Below are 20,914 nucleotides of genomic sequence, written 5' to 3'. Positions count from 1 at the left end.
GTTTCATACTTAACCCGAGGGTGAGCCTTCAATCTCATATTTTCACCATGACTAAGACTGCCTAATTTCACCTTCAGAACATTGCTCAATTTGTCCCCTCTCTCATTCATATGTTTATGACCACTAGACATGACTATTCCAATGCACTCCTACCTGGTGTGTCACACTCTACCCTCCATAAATTTGAGGTAATCTAAGATACTGCTGCATGGCTCACAGCTTGATAGAAGACCCATTCACATTTCATTCCTCAGCTCACTGTTAGATTAACTCCCGGTCATCCTTGTTTTCAAATACCACACTGGCCTTGCTCCACACAATCTCTATAATCTCCACCAACCCTTGAGATAATTGTGCTCATCTAATTGTGATCTCTTTAGCATTCACAATTTTAAACATTCTGGCATTGGTGGCCATGCCGTTTGTTGCCTAAGCTCTGGAATTCTCCCCTACACCTCTCTGCTTCTTTAACTCGCCTTCTCCCTTTAAGGCACTCCTTAAAACTGGCTTATATGACCAAATCTTTGGTCATTTGGCCTAATATCTTCTTTGTGGTGTGTATCATATTTTGGTTTATATTGTTCCTGTGAAGTGCCTTCTGATATTGAAGCTCTTATATAAGTATAAGTTGTTGCTGTTGCTATAAAAGAATTGAATGATATTTATTCTGGAAAAGCATCACTGAGACTTTCAAAGAGAGAAATCAAGGCCATGTAACGGCAGGGGAAGCCGAAACTGAGACATCTAGGTGTCATACAACGGAAAGACGTCAACCTATCTGTGCTTCACAGAGCTGTGATGTACCTTGGATCAAGAGTAAAATTTTACAGCTTTGAGTACAATAAAATAAGTGGACTTCCAACTTCTATTCAGCACCATAAGGTGTTCTATAAAATTAAGATTGCCATTACTATTTCTATTGGTGTGATATATCATGCTATGACACATTTGGGATAATTCAAGGAATGACATGAAGCTAAGAGGGATGCAAGCCTTGTTGTTATGCTATAAGGAGCATCAATAATTGAAGTTGTTCCCTGCCTCCTGGTTACAGCAAAAACAGTATGTTATGTATTTTGGAGGAATACACTTACAAACAGACATAAACATGTACTGAATTTCAAACATGCTAATTCTATGTACATTGTTTATAAAGAATATACATAGTAAAATAAATTGCTATAAAAGCATGTTTCCATAGTAACTTGATGTGAAAGATGCATTGCTATTTAGTCCCATTGTTCCTCTTTTTCAAATTGGTGACTTGCAAATTTTTATGAAACAATCAAATACATTTTAAAGCTAATGCTAATTCCCTAATTATTTATTAATTTTTATTCTCTATATCCACATGCATTAATACTATAAATTATTAAAGTTGCTAATATTAATAATTTAAACCAGCATTCCCTAAAATAGAATCAAATACTGACTTAATATGACATACATTTTCTTTCTGCCTAAGGCCACCTTTTAGGAGAGGCAGTAGAATAAATCTTTTGGACACCTACTTAATGTTACATTTCAAGCATAGTGCAGTTTCTACAAAAACTATGGATATAAAGGCCAGAATTCTCTGACCTCGCCTGCAGCTGGGATTCTCCAGTCCCGCTGCTGTGAATGGAGATTTGACTGAGCGCAAAATTCTCTGTTCTTGCTGGCAGTGGTAGCAGAGCATGCGAGGCTGGAGAATTCCGGCCATAGAATGCAAGTGCTTCAAATGGCCAACTAATTTTATAACAACTCTAAAGTGAGTCCAAAAAGAAAATAATGGATTAAAATACATCACAAATCGTATCTTGATTTAACATAGTACTGTTAGTTGTCCCATTTGGAGATATTGGATATCAAAGGACAAAACGGTAACTGGTATTTCTATTGCACTTGCATGTAAAAAAAATCCTAAAATGCTTGAGGCACAAGGGAAAAAGGAAGTGGATGTTATAAATGGAGAGATGAGGTTGGTTAACTGAAGTGTAGTCGAATGGATAGGGGCGATTTTGAGCCCACGCTCTCTGTCCGCGAGAATGGCAGTGCACATTCAAAATCCAGAGACTTGGAAAGCGTGTTTCGCATCAGCAAGTTTCTGAGTTCTGCTCTTCCAGGACCCTTGCCGGCAGAGTAGCGTGGAACATGCTGCGGGACCCCAGGAAGCTCATGTTAATATATTAAAATGCTATCAGCGAGCACTCTCTCAGGACATTCCCCCTCATCGGAAATTCGGTGGGCGCCGGCATAATGTCACACCGACACCATTTACAACAGGTTTACCTGGATGTGAACTTGTTGTAGGGGTCTCCCCAGGGGTGTAAAGATGAATATAGCAGTGCCAACCTGTACCAAGGGGCAGGCTCTAGTGGGAGCCTAATGGGGCTGATGGGGGGGATTCATTCAGATTTGCTTGTGGGCCCCGCGGGAGCAGACAGAGGAACAGAGGATGCTGGTGACGGCCGCTGTGGGGCTGTTGGGTACAGGCTCTGACAGTGGGAGTTGGGGGTGGGGGGGAGGGGCCGATGATCGGGGGAATGGGAGGGAGAGAAGTGCCAACTCCAATCGGGGGTGAGGAAGGGTGCCCCTGAGACCTCCCTGGTGAGCTTGTGGCCGGGGGGGTTATTCTTGATATGATCGGGGCATCCTTTAAAGATGGCGCCTTGATCGCCATGCAGCCAGGTTTTGCCGATGTGTTGAGGCCCCATTCCCCCTGCATGACAACATGAAACACGCCCCTTTGATTCTTTTAGGCAGAGTGTTGTAAGATCTGGAGAGAAAACCAGCGTGTTTCTCACAACACTGCCATTCTGTGGTAAGATTCCCCCATACATGTTTTGAGAAAGACTTTAAAGATGAAGAAGGAGGTAGGCAAGCAGAGGCATTTGTGTGGAACAGTGTCTGAAGCTAAAGAAGGTCCTGCCATCAGTGGTGTAGCAAAAGTAGGGGGAGTTCATAGGAGATCACAGTCAGAGGACCAAAATCAGAGGGATGCAATATAAGGTTGCAGATGGTTGCTGAGATAGGATTGGATGAGGTGGTGAATGAATTTCATGACAAGGATGAGGATTCTAAATTCAAAATGATGGAGGAAAGAAAGCCATTGTCAAACAAAAGTAACAGAAGTGTTGCTATGTGGGACTTAATGTGAGGCAGAACACAGAATTAAGTTTTGGATGAGTTGTAGGACATGGAATGTTGAGGATGGATGGTCAGCAAAGTGATTATTTGAGAAATTGAATCTAAAGGTGATGGAAGTATGTATTGGGACTTGAGGCAATAGGGATACATGGGTGTGGACGGAGGCAATGTTGTAGGAACTTTCTGAAACACAACAATAGTTATAAATAAGTAGAGATATATAAATAAGTATAGATATATAAATAAGTAAATATATCAGGAAAAATTATGAAATAGATCTCTGATAAATTCCTCAATCTGAGAAAAAACATCCAACTCTCTCCAGTATTCAGCCTTCCTGTTAATATTTTAATCATAAATTTTTCCTTAACTCTGATAGGTTTAGCTAATAGGAAATGAATTTTCTTTTTTTATTCATTTGTGGGACAGGGGCATCGCTGGCTGGCCAGCATCTATTGCCCATCCCTAGTTGCCCTAGAACTGAGTGGCTTGCTGAGACATTTCAGAGGGTGGTTAAGAGTCAACCACATTGCTGTGGCTCTGGAGTCACATGTAGGCCAGACCAGGTAAGGACGGCAGATTTTCTTCCCTCAAGGACATTAGTGAACGAGATAGGTTTTTCCGACAATTGACAATGGTTTCTATTGACAACTGACAATAGATTCTTAATTCCAGATATTTTTTATTGAATTCAAACCTCACCATCTGCTGTGGTGGGATTCGAACCCGGGCCCCCAGAACATTAACCGAGTTTCTGGATTTAAAATCTAGCGATAATACCACTAGGCTATCACCTAGTATTGCTGTAACTACTAGCTACGATATTCAGTCAATGAAGAAAGCCTATTCACCTTAGGAAGCTTTGAACTGTTGTAAAATAATAGTCCATTACTTTAATGATGAAATTAATTTTCTAATAATAAAAATATTTTGATAAAAAGTAGATTTTGCTCACTTGTACTTGATCTAGTACGAGGGTTGGTTAGCTCAGCTAGCTAGATGGTTCATTTATGGTACATAATGATGACAGCATATGGGTTCAATCCCCATGCCAGATGTTAGTTCATGGAGGCTTTCCTCCTTGCCTTGCTCCATACTTGATCCTGAGTGCTTCTCCTCAAGCCATATAACCAATTATCTCTCACCAAGAGAGAAAGATACCTATGGTCCCTCCTGGACCATAGATAATGGCTTTACCTTATTTGATCATCCCTAAAAATGATTGCAATCTGAGCTTGAATTGTGTGGCACAAAAACTGTCAAGTTGCAGTCTGATCACCTACTATATGGTCAGGCAAGAAATATTTTCAAAATTTTATAAATATGAATGTTTTTTTCTTAATTCGAACTTTCTAGAAATTCTAGATTATGAGGCAGTATACTGGTGGAATTGATACTGAAAACTCCACAAAGAAAAAGGTCACAATAAATAATTAATGTTTAAAAATAGACTCAGATTTCTGAATTATAGTTTAAACAATTAAATTTAAAAGAACATTTTTGCAGTCATAGCTTCAGGAGCTGGGAACTTTAAAATAAAGGCAATTTGTAAGTAATACAGAATTTTGGAAATATCTCAATTAAATTGTGCAACAATCTTGCCTTAATTCTTAAATATTCAATTTCTAAAGTGCTCCGCCTATTGTTCTGTATCTCCAAAAGTGCACTCTCTATTCTGTAAACTTATAAGTAGAAATCCTGTGACTTTTTTTCTATCATGTTTTATTTAACTTTTTGTGCTAGCCTGACAGATTGCTTTGATGAGAGGTGAACAGATGTTAATGCCTTATCTGCCTTATCTCATCTCCGACATAACATTTCCATTTATTCACAACAGAATTCTGTTTACCAAAAGCCATAACTTTATAATATACCTGCATTCCTAGTCAACATTGATTCAGCAGTTTATTTGTTACAAGAATCTTTCCAATCTTCAAGGTCATAACTGGATGGGTGTACATGCTTAGATGAATCGGGTGCTGCACAGACATATCTCTGAGGAGCACAGAAATTCTCCCATCTGCCTTCTTCAGCATACCTCATTATTTTCTGCCACAGAAATGACTGATTAACTTTGTCATTATTGCTGCATGTTGTTGCTTTGCTTGGCCCACTGGGCCTTTACTGTAGTGACTGATCAGAAGTAGTTACAACAGAGGTTTTGAATGTAGCCACAAAGGACAGACATTGGCAGAACATTTGCCTCTCTGCCATATTTACACAAAGAAAATCAAAATTATACCTGACAGTTACAGGAGATAATACTAATGCAGATCCAAACTAAGTACCTTCAATTAAACAATGGGGTCAAACCCAGCATGAAACTGATGAGAGGTTGCTGGGATGAAAGCAACAGCTATCTTGGGAAGCCAGTGTAGGATCCATCCAATTTTCAGTTCAGTCTATTGGGTACAGAGTATGAACTGACAGCATGAAATTCATTTCATTAGGCAGTTTGCCGTTGGGGCAATCAAATACTATCTAAAGTAAAGTAAAGTTTATTTATTAGTCACAAGTCGGCTTACATTAACACTGCAATGAAGTTACTGTGAAACTCACCTAGTCACCACACTGCGGCGCCTGTTTGGGTACACTGAGGGAGAATTCAGCATGGCCAATCCACTTAACCAGCACGTCTCTCGGAGTGTGGGAGGAAACTGAAGCACCCGGAGGAAACCCATGCAGACACGGGGAGAACGTGCAGACTCCACACAGACAGTGACCCAAGTCTAGAAACGAACCTGAGTCCGTGGCATTGTGAGGCAGCAGTGCTAATCACTGTGCCACCGTGCCACCCCTCAGAGTCCTCTGGGTTCTAAATGCCCGCAAGGTACTGGAAAATGCAGGTGAGATGTAAGGGTGAAACAGGAAAGGTATATTTGGTGTGGCAGAAAGAGATTTGGGAGCAAGATGGGTTCCAGGCAGCCTGCAAGATATTTAGATTCAGTTATGGAGACATTGATGGTTCTAGTTCACTTTTAAACAAATGGGCCTTTAGTTAACTCAATAATCTCTAGTTTAGTGGCCTGCAGATGGTAACTGTGGCTTAGGAGCAGGGCAATCATGCAGTCAGATTGAAACCATCTCTCAAAATGACCACACACTGGTGCCATTCTATCTCTGTGCTAAAAAGCAATGATGTGGAGCACTTCAGCAGTCACGGGCATTCAGCCTTGGATCTTCAGGTAAGCGTTCTCCAAGGCGGCCTTCACGACACACGACAGCGCAGAGTCGCTGAGCAGAAACTGATAGCCAAGTTCCGCACATATGAGGACGGCCTAAACCGGGATGTTGGATTTATGTCACATTATCAGTAACCCCCACAGCTTGCCCCTGGTCTTGCATAATCTCTCTAGCTGTTCTGTCTGGAGATAATACACATCTCTTTAACCTGTGTTTAATGTTCCCTCCACCCACATTATCTGTACCTTTTAAGACCGGGCTGGCTGTAGAGATTTGCATTCTAATTAGTATTCTGTAACTTGATTTGTGTGTCTGTGCACTGTTGGAGAACAGATAACCACTCCATCTGACGAAGGAGCACCACGCTCCGAAAGCTTTATGGTATTTGCTACCAAATAAACCTGTTGGACTTTAACCTGGTGTTGTGAGACTTCTTACTAAAAAGCAAGCCAGGCAAGGTTACAACTGCAGTTAGGCAGTTGTTGCAATCCCAGCTGAACTCCCTCTGGCTAAACTTCTAGAAGTTGTTGACTACTAGAATTTCCTTAGACTGAATTAAGACAAAAAGGCCTACTTCCTTCCACATTGCAGCCACTGGAGAACCATCATGTAGAAACACTGGAATACATAAATGAGCACTTCAGCCAGGCACAGGGGCCTGATACAGGGCGAGAAGTTATGATTTATTAACACAACAATGTTATTTGAAATCTTCCATGTGTCAAGAGTGCACCTGTATTAGTTTGTGATCGTCCAATGTGAAATTAAGTAATAGATTTACTATTGTTAATTTCTTTACCGAAAATTATAACAAATAAAATAATGCAAAAGGACAATGGGTCAAATTTTGTTGTAGCGATAAACACTAATGGTGCTCACAATTATTGGCGTGCAAATTAGATAGTGACTTCCAGCGATGGGTAGTTAAACATAAAAATTTGGAAGCTGCTGCCTGAGATGCCTTCCTGAAAATATTCAGCTGTGCAGAGAGAAATTTGTAAAGAGTAGATACAACTGATTGACTTTTTTTTGAAGTTGTAACTGAGGGAAAGAGCAATTGGAAGGCTAATTGAAGAAACTGTACTATATTGGCATCCCGCAAAGGGCAATCAGCATTGAAACATATGGAACAACATGAATTTGCGGTACTTAGGTGATTTGTATCCTGTTGTGCACAATTTCTGGCAGTAAACCTAAGGCCTATCTAAGGCAAGCATCCAGTTGCTAAAACAAACTTACATCTCCTGCTTGACGAATTAAAGTCTACCTTTGCTATTTTGATCCTTCCCTGGAGACCTTAATAGAGGAAGCAAGGGTAAGGACAAAGCTACTCCTAACCAAAAGCTGGAAGACCACAATTGAGCAACACTGGACAGTGATGACATGGCTTAAATGTAGAAAGAATTTTAATGATTTCACAAAGATAAGTGTAGAAATTCAGTTCTCAACTTCCTCCAAAAAATCTTCACAGCACCCCTAGCCCACCACTCAACAATTCCTTCATCTCCATCATAGCTTTCAACATACAATCACAAAGGTCTATTTCTCATTTCAAATATGCTCAATTCTTTCCTCTTCTCAGAGCACAAACTGAGAACAATTTAATGCTGTCTGCTCCCAGAAGCAAGTTTGGAATTGGGGAGAATTAATTGGGTAAGAGAATGTGGTGTGAAGACCCTGTCATCTTTCTGGTTCTGCCTGATTAAGTCAATCTTGCCCATTATCCATATTCTGAGTCTCCTAGCTAGGTTATTCATTTGCCTTCAATTCCACGAGTTTCAACATTAGCCAACAGTTTCTTACAATAGACTTCATCAAATGCCTTCTAGAAATCCATCTAAATAAATCCATTGGCATTTCCATTGTCCACGAATTCAGTTACCTCTGCAAAAAAAAGTCAATCAGGTTTGTCAGGCTTGATCTACTCTTAACAAATTGCTCTCTGCTCAGTTGAATATTTTTAATCTTCCCATCCTTAGTGACAGACTCTAGTAATTTCCTGGTGACAACTGTTAGGCTAACTTTCCAATAATTCCTTAGCTTCTCTCTCCAAGCTTTCGTAAATAGTGAAGCAATTTTCCAATCTGAAGGAATGCATCCTGAATTGAGAGAACCTTGGAAGATTATATTTAGGTCAATGTAATCACCTATTTCCATTTTCTGGCCTTTTCGTTCTTTTGAAGTTCTTTCATGGGATGAGAGCATTGCTGCCTAGGCCAATATTTGTTGTCTACCCTAACTGCCCTTGAGAAAGTGTTGGTGAGCAACCATCTTGAAGTGCTGAAGTTCACCTGTTGTAGGTAAGTGCACAATGATATACTTCGAAGTCAGGAGAATGTGTGGCTTGGAGGAGATCTTGAGGGCAGTGCTGTTCCTGTTCCTCTGCTGTCAATGTCATTTTACATGGTAGGGATTGCAGGTTTATAATGTGCTGTCAAAGGAGGCTTGTTGAGTTGGTACAACACATCTTGTAGATGTTACACACTATGCCACTGAATGCTGGTAGTGGAGAGAGTGAATGTTTAAGGTGGTAGATGGGGTACTGATCAAGTAGGCTGCTTTGATCTAAATTAAGTCATGCTTCTTGAGTGTTGCTGGATTTGCACTCATCGAGTGGAGAGTATTCTATCAAACTTCTGACTTGTAGATGGTGTGATGTCCTGGGTCTGAAATGATCATAAGGTCAGAAATTGGGATGTTCGTTGATGATTGCACAATATTCAATGCCATCTACAACTCCTCAGATAATGATGCAATCCATGTCCACATGTAGCAAGATCTGGACAAAAACATTCAGGTTTGGGCTAATAAATGGCAAGTAACATTTGTGCCACACAAGTGCCCGGCAATTATCATCTCCAACAAGGGAAAATCAAACCATCTTCTGTTGACATGCAATAACATTACCATTGTGAATCTCCACTATTAACATCCTGGAAGGACACCAATGAGCAGATGCTTAACTGGACCAGCCATATAAATACCACAACAACAAGAGCAAGTCAGAGGCTAGGAATTCTGCAGCAAGTAACTCACCTGCAAACTCTCCAAAGCCTGTTTACCACTGATAAAGCAGCTGAAGATGATTGCATCTAGAACCCTGAGGAACTCCTGCAGCTGAGATGATTGTCCTCTATCAAGGACAACCATCTTCCTTTGTGCTCAGTCTGACTGCAACCAGTGAAGAGTCTTCACTGAAGCGGAGGTAAGTCAAGTGCTTCTTAAAGACCATCTTTGAACATGAACTCTACTGAGAGCTTTTCTCCCCTCCTCTCTTCTAGCAGCATGTCCAGCTCTGGTGGTCCCTCTTCACTATCCCAGTTAGGTTCAATTCCAAGAGAAAAGTTTACCAGCTTTGGGTTTACCACCCATGTCGGGAAACAGCTTGTTACAGTACAGTACACGTTTGCAAGTTAAGAAAAATGGAATTCAGCCAAAACACATCCTATAGATTGGGGATTGGGGATTGGCTATCCGACAAGAAGCAGAGAGTCGGAATAAATGGGTGCTTTTCTGGTTGGCGGATGGTAACTAGTGGCGTGCCGCAGGGATCGGTACTGGGGCCTCAACTATTTACCATTTATATAGACGATCTGGAGGAGGGGACTGAGTGTAGGGCAACAAAGTTTGCAGACGACACAAAGATAAGTGGAAAAGTGAATCGTGTGGAGGGCGTAGAAGGTCTGCAGAGAGATTTGGACAGGCTGAGCGAGTTGGCGAGGATCTGGCAGATGGAGTATAACGTTAACAAATGCGAGGTTATTCACTTTGGAAGAAATAATAGCAAATTGGATTATTATCTGAATGGAAAGAAATTACAACATGCTGCTGTGCAGAGGGACCTGGGGGTCCTTGTGCATGAGATGCAAAAACCCAGTCTGCAGGTGCAACAGGTGATCAAGAAGGCAAATGGGATGTTGGTCTATATCGCAAGGGGGATAGAATAGAAAAGCAGAGATGTCTTGCTGCATCTGTACAGGGCATTGGTGAGGCCGCAGCTGGAATACTGTGTGCAGTATTGGTCCCCTTATTTGCGGAAGGATATATTGGTCTTGGAGGGAGCGCAGAGAAGATTCACCAGGTTGATACCAGAGATGAGGGGTGTTGACTATGAGGAGAGACTGAGCAGATTGGGTTTGTACTCGTTGGAATTTAGAAGGCTGAGGGGGGATCTTATAGAGACCTATAAGATAATGAAGGGGCTGGATAGGGTAGAGGTGGAGAGATTCTTTCCACTTAGAAAGGAAACTAGAAGTAGAGGGCACAGCCTCAAAATAAAGGGGGGTCAGTTTAGGACAGAGTTGAGGAGGAACTTCTTCTCTCAGAGGGTGGTGAATCTCTGGAATTCTCTGCCCACTGAAGTGGTGGAGGCTACCTCGTTGAATATGTTTAAATCACGGAGAGATGGATTCCTGATCGGTAAGGGAATTAGGGGTTATAGGGATCAGACGGGTAAGTGGAACTGATCCACTTCAGATCAGCCATGATCTTATTGAATGGCGGGGCAGGCTCGAGGGGCTAGATGGCCTACTCCTGCTCCTATTTCTTATGTTCTTATGGCATATTCAAATAGTTGAAAAGTATACGAAAGCACCACAATATGTGCAATTGCACCAGCTGCCAGAAGAAAAAAACTAGGCAGGCTTTTGACAAAGTCCCACAAGGGAGAGTGATCAAGAGGTAAGAAGAGCCTTTGGGATCCAGGGCAATTTGGAAAATTGGATCCAAAATTGGCTTCGTACCAGAAGGCAGAGGGGATTTTGTTTCAGGTTCCAGCATCCCCAGTAATTTGCATTTATCTTATCTAGTGTTGGTCGAAGATGGTTTTTGTGGAAATTTGTGTCCAGCGGAGTATCGTAGGGACCGGTGCTGGACCCCTCGCTGTTTATAGTGTACATTAGTGATCTACATGGGAATGTGAGGGGTCGGGGGTCGGGGGAGGGGGGGGGGTATGATCAGTAAGTTCACAGATGACACAAAAATTGGTGGTGTGATAAACAGCAAGGAGGAAGGTCTTAGATTATAGGGCGATATAGATGGGCAGGACAGTGGCAAATGGAATTTAACCCTGAAACGTGTGAGATGATGCATTTTGGGAGGACTAAAAGGTAAAGGAATACATAATGAATGGTAGGATGTTAGGAAGTACAGAGTATCAGAGGGACCTTGGGGTGCATGTCCAAAGATCCCTGAAGGCAGCAGGACAGGTAGATAAGGAGGTTTTAAAGGCATAGGGATACTTGCCTTTATTAGCTGAGGCATAGAATATAAGAGCAGAGAGGATTATGATGGAGCTGTCTCAACGCTTGTTAGGCCACAGCTAGAGTACTGTGTGCCGTTCTCGTTGCTACAGTTACTACAGTAAGGATGTGATTGCATAGAAAGGTGCAGAGGAGATTCATCAGGATGTTGCCTGGGTTGGAGCATCTCAGCTATGAAGGGAAGCTGGGTAGGCTGGGGTTGTTCTCCTTAGAGCAGGAAAGCCTGAGGGGGACCTGACTGAGGTGTACAAAATTATGAAAGACATAGAGAGAGTCGATAGAAGAAACTTTTCCCCTTAATGGAGGGGTCAATAACCAGAGGGTGGTGGAAATCTGGAACTCACTTTCTGAAAGGGTGGTTCAGGCAGGAACCCTCACAACATTTAAGAAGCATTTAGATAAGCACTTGAAATTCCATAGCAACAAGGTTATGGACCAGGTCTGGAAAATGGGATTAGAATAGATAGGATTTGATGGCCGGCGCAGACACGATGAATCGAAGGGCTTCTTTTTGTGCTGCATGACTCTATGATTCTAAGAAATAATCCAGCAACTATCCTACAAGTTGTCATGACCATTCTAAACACTACCGACAGGATGGAGAGGGGAACCTCCATGCCATTTGATATTGTGTTCAGTGGCTTGACATCAAAATACCGTAAACTATAGCATAGCGTTTGAAAATGTCACCATAATGAGGTTGCTCTGCTTGTTGCCACCTGTCATTAAATGTTCACTGCAAATCCCGTTACCAAGTTGGAGTCAGGAACATTTCCTGCCATGAAGTGTGCGTGTACATCTTAAACACTGGCCGGAACTTTCCAGCCATTCATGCTGGCAGGATCTTCCAATCCCACCAATCTGAATAGAAATTACAATGAATTGCCCACCCTGCCACAGGAAAACCCATGGCAGGACACCTGGAAAATTCCAGCCGCTATTTTCCACCGTTAGGCAGCCTCACCGTGCGTAAAAATTGATTGGTACAGAATCCAGTTTTTCCCAGAAGTCTCTTAAGTTTTCAGCTGTTCTGTTTACCCTGCATGCTTCCATTAGACGCCTAGAAACAAAGCATTCTTAAACATTTTCCGCAGATTTTTAAAAACATGACCGTAGACATTTCAACACTAACTCTCAGACTGATGTTGGGCCAAGATCTCCTATTTGGACGAGTGACATATTGTAGAGCATCTTCTGCTACATCCAAATATGCATCCAAAAGGGATCAGAAAGCATTTTTCCTTCTTTATTATTTGAAATTCTCAACTTAAACTCTTTCTGGTTTAATTTCTGTCACTCAATTATGGTGCTATATCAAGGTTATATTTCTAAGCTGATGTTGCAACACCTGTATTTCCAGGATATCTGGAGATCGACCATATGCTCTACAGTTCGTTGGATAATTGAATGGAGTTGAAGGAATCCTCAAACCTCTTTGCAGATTTATGTGGTGAAAAGTGGCATAATATATTAGTGGTCCCGCACCATAAATTGATTGATGACTGTTTGAATCCCAGCCTTATGTGATATTAAAATTCAAGCTTTCCCACAGATGGTGAATTGCTGATCTTGACCAGATCATCAGGCACAGCATTGTGTTGTCAGGGGGGAGGGAAAATCAGCAAGGGTTCTACCTTGGGTTGTACTTGCATCACACTTTTACCAGATGGTTGCAGAGAACCACTGTCAAACACTGAAATCTTGTGCCGTAGCCCAAGTGCCTTTCAAATCAGAATCTTGGATATGCACTCCAGTAGAATACAATGGGGAGAAAATTGAGATTAATGATATTGCGATTAAAAGAAAACATAATTCACCTCTGAATTTGCAAATACAGAAAGACACAGTTATCAACAGCATTTTTCCTTTGATAAAAATAGGCAAATTATTTGATCTAGAATTTATTTTTTATTCATTCATGGGATGTAGGCTTCGCTGGCCAGGCTAGCATTTATTGCCCATCCCTAATTGCCCTTGGGAAGGTGGTGGTGATCTGGCTTCTTGAACCACTGCAGTCCAGGTGGTAATAGGTACACTCACAATGCTGTTAGGAGAGGAGTTCCAGGATTTTGACCGAGTGACAGTGAAAAAATGGCGATATAGTCAGGATGGTGAATGGCTTGGAGGGGAACTTCCAGGTGGTGGTGTTCACATGTATCTACTGCCTTGCCCTTCTACATGGTAATGGTCATGGGTTTGGAAGATGCTGTGCAAGGAGCCTTGATGAGTTTTTGCAGTGCATTTTGTACATGGTATACACTGCTGCCACTGTACGTCGGTGGTGGATAGAGTGAATGATTGTGGATGGTATCAGTCAAACAGGCTGTTTAGTCCTGGATGGCATCAAGCTTTTTGATTATTGTTGAAGCTGCACTCATCCAAACAAGAGGGGAGTATTCCATCATGCTACTCTTCTGCCTTGTAGATGGTGGATAGACTTTGCGGAGCTAGGAGGTGAGATACTCGCTGCAGGATTCCTGGCCGCTGACCTACTCTTGTATCCATAGTATTTATATGGCTAGTCCAGTTAAGTTTCCAGTCAATGGTAATCCCCAGGATGTTGACAGTGGGGCATTCAGTGATGGTAATGACATTGAATATCAAGTGGCGATAGTTAGATTCTCGCTTGTTGAAGATGGTCATTACCTGGCACTTGTGTGGTGCAAATGTTACTTGAGAATTGTCATCCCAAGCCTGGATATTGGCCAGGTCTTGGCGCATTTGGACATGGACTGCTTCATTATGCAAAGTGCGGCGAATGGTGTTGAACATTATGCAATCATCTAGACTTCTGACTTTACGATGGAAGACTGGCCATTGATGAAGCAGCTAAAGATGGTTGGGCCTAGGCAGTACCCTGAGGAACCACTGCAGTGATGCCCTGGAGCTGAGGAAGGATCATCTTCCTTTGTGCCACATATGACTCAAATCACCAGAGAATTATCCTGGGTAACTGGATTACTCATTCAGAAACAATACTGCCATGCCATTGCCTCCACTTTATGATTCAATTTAACCACTGATGGAATTTTAGCTCCTCTTGAACATAATGAGAATGGCACCCCAGAGCAGATACAATTTGAAGCTTTCATCACCTGGTTCCAATCCACTGCATTCTTGGCTGGCAAATGTTCATGACAATGAATCACACCACCAACAAGGCTTTTGCTAAAGGCTGGTGAGGGCTTACTTAATATTCAGAAGCTTTGCCCACTGACATCATTGGTACCAAGACATAATATTGCCTTCACATCAGTGGGAGTTTTGAATTGTTCATAGCCTAGCCAGACCATGGCAAAAGGTGCTGGCCAAAATAAGTTTAAAAAAATATTTCTGTTAGATCTCTCTGTAGGTCAGGACAAGTAGCAATGCAACTCCCAGTCCTTCTCAACTACCCCAGAACATTCCTCCCACAAATGCAAGATACCGTTCCTATGAGTCTCCACTGCACCTTGTGGCACCCTGCCACTAAGTCTTGCTCTCACCTGTTGGAGAGTCAATGAATCTAGCCAGGTGTCGGGCCAGATTCTGGGAACTTATATACTTGAGATTGTGCCAGTAAGCTTGCAAGGCCACTGTGTTCTCAAATTCTGTAGATGCATTGCTTGCTTTGGTACTTGCAAACTCCATTCCCACCCCACTTTTAAAATCTGAGCCTACATTTCACTGAAATAAATGATTAGAATGAAACAACTAAAAAGTGTGAACTTCCAATTCTAAAATAAAGTTTATTTTTAAAACCCACAATAATTAGTAAGGTCATTCGAGATTAAGGTGCTTTGGATATTGGTTTCATTGACAAAGTAATGGTGGAAATCTGGTAGGGCAAAGATTGAAAAAATAGAAGATAGATGTTAGCCAAAATATTTACACAATTCTACATTGTGGCTGAAATGATCATCAGCAGGATTTGTTGAGCTTTAGCTCCAGTTAAAACATTATTATACAACAGTTGTACTAACATTAGTTGGTTTAGGTGCCCGAGTAAATTGTATAAATTGGGTTCTGGGATACTCACATCTCCACAAATTGCCAATTACTGAGGGCTTCACAAACAAGAGCTAAAATGTATTCCTAATAAAAGATTACAGGTTTTGTACAAGATGAGGGCTGCTTACAACTCATTATTAATTATACTCCAACACCGGTGGCAGAATGCGCACCAGCAGGCTGAACCAAATCCCTTTCGCTTGACAACCTAAAAAATTAGTCAGCTCAGTATAATCGCCATGAGAATGGTAACTCTGGAGTTATTTTCTTTGTTATTTTGAGGCCTTTTTAAATGTGTATTTTAACTACTCAAATTTAAGTTATAAATAGAACAATATTAACCCAATCTTGGGCAATTTCAATTTCAAAATCATAAACTTCTGTTTCTGAAATTGCACAGAGGTGCTAACCACATTCACTAACCCCCGTAGGATGCAGTCAATTAGCTATTTTTAATGCATCAATGGTAAAATTCTACTGTAACCTACTTAGCTTTATATGTACTAATAAATAAAAACGTTGGAAAGAAATTAAACTCTCTGCCTTCCATTTCTTCCCTGGTGTAATATCCACATTAGGCCTCAGAATTATATGTCATTATCTATCCTGTTAATTTTCACTGGATATGCCTCATATGCCTTATTGATTAAGGTGACCTTTAGTCAACATGGGAGTTTACCTAGGGCAGGTATTAGGCTTCATAAATATGTAAATTGAGGTCTTACACCGATTGTAGAAAGCCAATTGTAAAATTCATGCTCAAGTGTGTACGCTCTGCTTAGTTACACCTGTTGAGTAGCCTAATCAGTTGTCCTTAAAGGAGGGAACTGGTGGGGAACACTCAAAAAGAAGTCCCAGGAAATTTGGCATTTTGGTCCATGGGATGAGGAGAAACAATAATGCTCTTTCAAGGATCGAAAATAAATTGTCAGTATGTTTCTGCCTTCCCTCATCTTAGGCACAATTTGTCATCTGTCCAGCATTGAAGCCAGCTCATTTATGTCTCCCCCAACAGGTAAGCTGGAGCAGGGCCCTCAACTTGCTGATAGCATTTAAATGAGGCCAGAAGCTGAATTTGGCTCTGCCCTCAGACTGGCACATCATGGCTGCAATTTAAATTCTACTCTGGATAAATATTTGGATGCACAACTCATAGCAAATGGAAAATTCCAGGGCTGTAATTTTCTGGCCGTTCATACCCTGCTGCCGCTGCAAGCGAGTATGGAAATTTGGCGCGCAACCAAATCCATGTTCACTGCAGCAAAACCAGAGAATCCCGCTGGCATGAATGGCCGGAAAATTCCAGCCCAAGATTTGTGTAGTTGATTATCATTGTATTCTTAGCCAAGATAGAGTAAATGATATTGAGATGGTTAAATGGTTTGACAGGGGTGCTAAAATGAACTACAAAAAGGCATCTAGTCATCAGCAATTAAATCCTGGAGAATATCAAATGCCTACAGGGCAGCAAGAGGCCATTCAGCCCATTGCGCCCACCCACACCCTAGCCCCATAACCCTACGTATTTACCCTGCTAATCCGCCTATCACTAAGGGGCAATTTATCATGACCAATCAACCTAACCCACATATCTTTGGAGTGTGGGAGGAAACTGGAGCACCCGGAGGAAACCCACGCAGACATGGGAAGAATGTGCAAATTCCACACAGTCACCCGAGGCCGGAATTGAACCAGGGTCCCTGGCACTGTGAGGCAGCAGTGCTAACCATTGTGCCACCGTGTCGCCCATAGAAGATTATAAATGATTCAACAAATACGCCTGTCATTGCAAATCTTCTTTTCTCCTCAGTAATCCCTTTGCGGTAAAAACATAATTGAAAACTAACCATAATCTTCTGCAGACTTCAACAGGACTTCAGGATGTATTGATCCAAAAGCATTGCGTATGAACCTACGGCGGCGACGTAAGTCATCTTCCCAGTAGTCCAATCGCCAAAAATCATGCTGCTGACTGCAAAAAGACAAAACATATATAGACATAATTATTATTAGTATGCTGAAAGAGTCAGTGGGTATTACCATGCTTCAATTCAGTTAAGTTAAAAGGTTTGGTTTTTGTTTGAAAAATAACCTGTTTTTCTATTAAATATTCAAAGAACATAAGACTGAAAGCTACAAAACAGTGGTATAGTAAAGAATATATGGAGCATTTTTTCCCATTTACATTAAGTGCACATGGAAGAAAATAGAAAATTTCAGTTGCAAATTCAACAAAAAGACATTAATGGTTTTAGAGGGTTAACCCCGGTAATGTTCAACTGAAATAATGTTTTCCCACTTCCACATTTTGATATCTATTCAACCCCCATTCATATAAAATTTCAACAAAAATGGCTTTTTGAATGTATTTTGTGACAATAGAGAGGTATTAACAAACTGAACTACCCTGAGTCACAAAGCAGTACAAACTGCCATCCACATAAATCAGCACAAGACCATTAGCAAATACAGCATCAAATTACATTTATAAATGGCACAGCTTGCCTCCTTTTACAGGGTTTTTTAACAAGGCTTGTAAATCATGCAATGGGACCTCAAACCAAACAGCATGCAGTTTAATGACTATAGTCCCTCTGCAGACTGAACTTGGAACTATAAAATATTGCTTTACTTGAGGTTGCAGAACCACGATTAAAATAATGTGTTGAAATATTCATTGAAATAATTCCCACAGGCAAAAAGCAACCTGAGAAAATTGCAATTTTATTCATTATTAATAAAGCTGAATTAGAGCTCCAAAAGTTCTAGCATGTGGTAATTGTCTGGATAAATTATTATTACAACATCAGTGAAGGTCTTGCACAATTTTATAGCTCGCAATTAAATTTCCCCTCAGCTTCTTCCGTTTGAAAAAAACGCTAGCCTATTAAATTTTTCCTCATAGCTAAAATTCTCCATTCTCAAATTCCTGGAAACATCCACGTAAATCTCCTCTGTACACTCTCTAGTGTAATCACATTCTTCCTGTAAGGTGGTGATCAGAAGTAAATTCTAACAGTACTCTAGCTGTGGCTTAACTATCCTAGCATAACTTCCCGGTTCTTATGTTCAACGCCTCAGCTAATAACATATCCTGTATGCCTTTTTAACAATTTATATAGCTGTCCTGCTACCATTAGTGATCTGTTGAGATGCACTCCAAGGTCCCCTGTTTCTCTACGCTTTTCAGTATTCTTCTATCCCGATCTTATTTGCTATCTCCAAATCCATTATCCCAGACTCTCGTATTTAATGAAAGCACATTTTCCTGTTGCAGTCACTGAACTTTGAAAATGTTGGTGTATATTCTGTTAATGTTCGCACTCTTTATTAATAAAAATGTATTAAATATTTCTTCTACCAGCAGATTTCCAGTGGTGTCGCTCATGGCGACTTGGAGGATATGCTGCCATGTACAATATATTCTATGAATAGCATTTACTATAACCCATGACACTGCTCATTGAGAGTCATACAGAATGGCAGGTGAAGTATGACAGGAAGTAAGTGTGACACTTTTAGGGAGTGAGCATTATACATAAGACTTTTAACACATTGCATAGATATAGCAAAGTATCTCCTGTTACTCATGAATGATATATGTCATTCCTTCAAATGCACAATCTAGGCTGACAATCCTTCATAGGGTACGTTAAAGCAAAGTCCAATTTGCATGTTAAAATATCCCATCATACTTCTGAATAAAAGCAGGAAGATTTCCTTGTGGTCCGTCCAACATTCCTCTCTCAATTAAGCCACCAAAAGAAAGAATAACTTGACTAGTTATTTATTTCATTGACATTGGTTCTACACCACTTTGTTGCCTCTCAATGCTCACAGAGGAAACACAAATGTGCCACACCATTCGAAAACTCCTAAGGAGTTGTAAGAAAAGCCTCTGATGGTGATCAACCAGCTTGTTGGGTCACATCAGAGTGGAATCACAACAGGGCAGTCCCATTAAAAGAGATCATCAAGGGAAAACAGTGGATGACATTCTGATTGACCAAGCACAGAGTAACAAAGCAGCTAAGTTTTAATCACTGAGGGGTGTTAAATATTTGGGAAGGGCAGAAGCCCTCCCCCATGGCCAGGACAGGTCCAACCTTCTTGCCCTGGGACAGGCTGGAGTGCCAAAACTCCTTCCCCTACCACTACTCCCTTACTGATCTTCCGCCATCCCGCCAGACCCAACCTGACCAAACTTCCCCCCCCCACGACCGTCCCTAAAATCCTATCCACTTACCTTCCCTCCGGCTTGCCAAAGACCTTGAAATCTGATTGGACCTTTAAACCTGCCTGGTTTAAAGCAGCTAGTGCTGTAAAAAAAGGGGCATGGCTTACCTACCTTCAACTGTGCTGCCCCTGGAGTGAGCTGCACCACACGCCTGTTGGAAGGTCAGGCAAGATAGGACGGCCTTGATTTTCAGGTAAGTACTTTCAAGCAGAGTGGCAATCCAATTCACTTACCATTTCATTGCAAGTTACAACCCCTTAATATGAACTAGACAAATTTAGTTTTGGATGACAAAATCAGTGTTTGGCTGGTGCACTGTTTGCAGCCCTGAGACATATGGGTGCAAAGGTGGAAATTTGACTCGAGGAATGATGGGGATTGGACAGTTCATTTAATGTGAAAATGGAGAACTTTTTACCAGATCAACAGTGTCCAGATGGCTGGAGAGCTAGAGAAAGACAAGTTAGAGAACGAACTGGTCAGGTAACTGCGGTGCAGTTTTGTTCCAGGATTGGAGATGGAGATAGGTAGAAAGTTGCAGATGGTAAAGGGATACAAAGAAGTTGTTGGAGACAGACATATCAGTGACCGAGTCCCTAGAGATAGTGAGGAGTAGAACGATGATAATGCCACGTGGGTGAACATGATGGTATTTAGTGAAGTTGATGTGAAGGACAAGATTAAAGGGATACTGTAGGGCAATTACTTATTTAACGTGTGCTTGGTCACAGAGCCAAGCACCAGTAAAAAAGGTTGTGTTCTCTCCTCACTGTCAAAGGCCCCAACATTCTTTCTAGGTGAAGCAGCAGTTACTTGTACTTTTTTCAATTTAGTACACTGTATTTACTGTTCGTAATATGGTCTCCTCTACACTGGGGAGCTCAAACATAGACTGGATGACCAATCTGTGGAACACCTCAACTCAGTCCCCAAGATTGACCCTGACCTTTTGATTGCTTGCTATTTTAATTCACCAACTTGCTTTTGTGACTCTGGCCCAAATGTTGCTGGAAAATTGGCTAAGTTATAGAGACACTTACAGAATCTCTAGGGGGCGATCTTCGAAGCTCATCATGCCATTTGATTGGCTTTCAAGCCGGTGAGATCAGTGCGA

The 20,914-nt window shown here is 41.4% G+C and overlaps 1 protein-coding gene across 14 annotated transcripts in view; it reads right to left on the bottom strand.

Moving 5' to 3' along the window:
- nbeaa (neurobeachin a) overlaps positions 1-20,914 on the bottom strand; it is an 812,689-nt gene that overhangs the window by 268,689 nt on the left and 523,086 nt on the right. For all 14 annotated transcript variants that reach the window (XM_078222243.1, XM_078222244.1, XM_078222247.1 and 11 more), the window contains one exon: positions 17,411-17,535. In XM_078222243.1, the coding sequence (XP_078078369.1) occupies positions 17,411-17,535 (125 nt within the window). The remainder of the gene's footprint in view (positions 1-17,410; positions 17,536-20,914) is intronic.

The sequence above is a fragment of the Mustelus asterias genome, chromosome 10, assembly GCF_964213995.1.
Source record: "Mustelus asterias chromosome 10, sMusAst1.hap1.1, whole genome shotgun sequence".
Lineage (NCBI taxonomy): Eukaryota > Metazoa > Chordata > Chondrichthyes > Carcharhiniformes > Triakidae > Mustelus > Mustelus asterias.
This window is presented reverse-complemented; position numbering and strand designations above follow the sequence as displayed.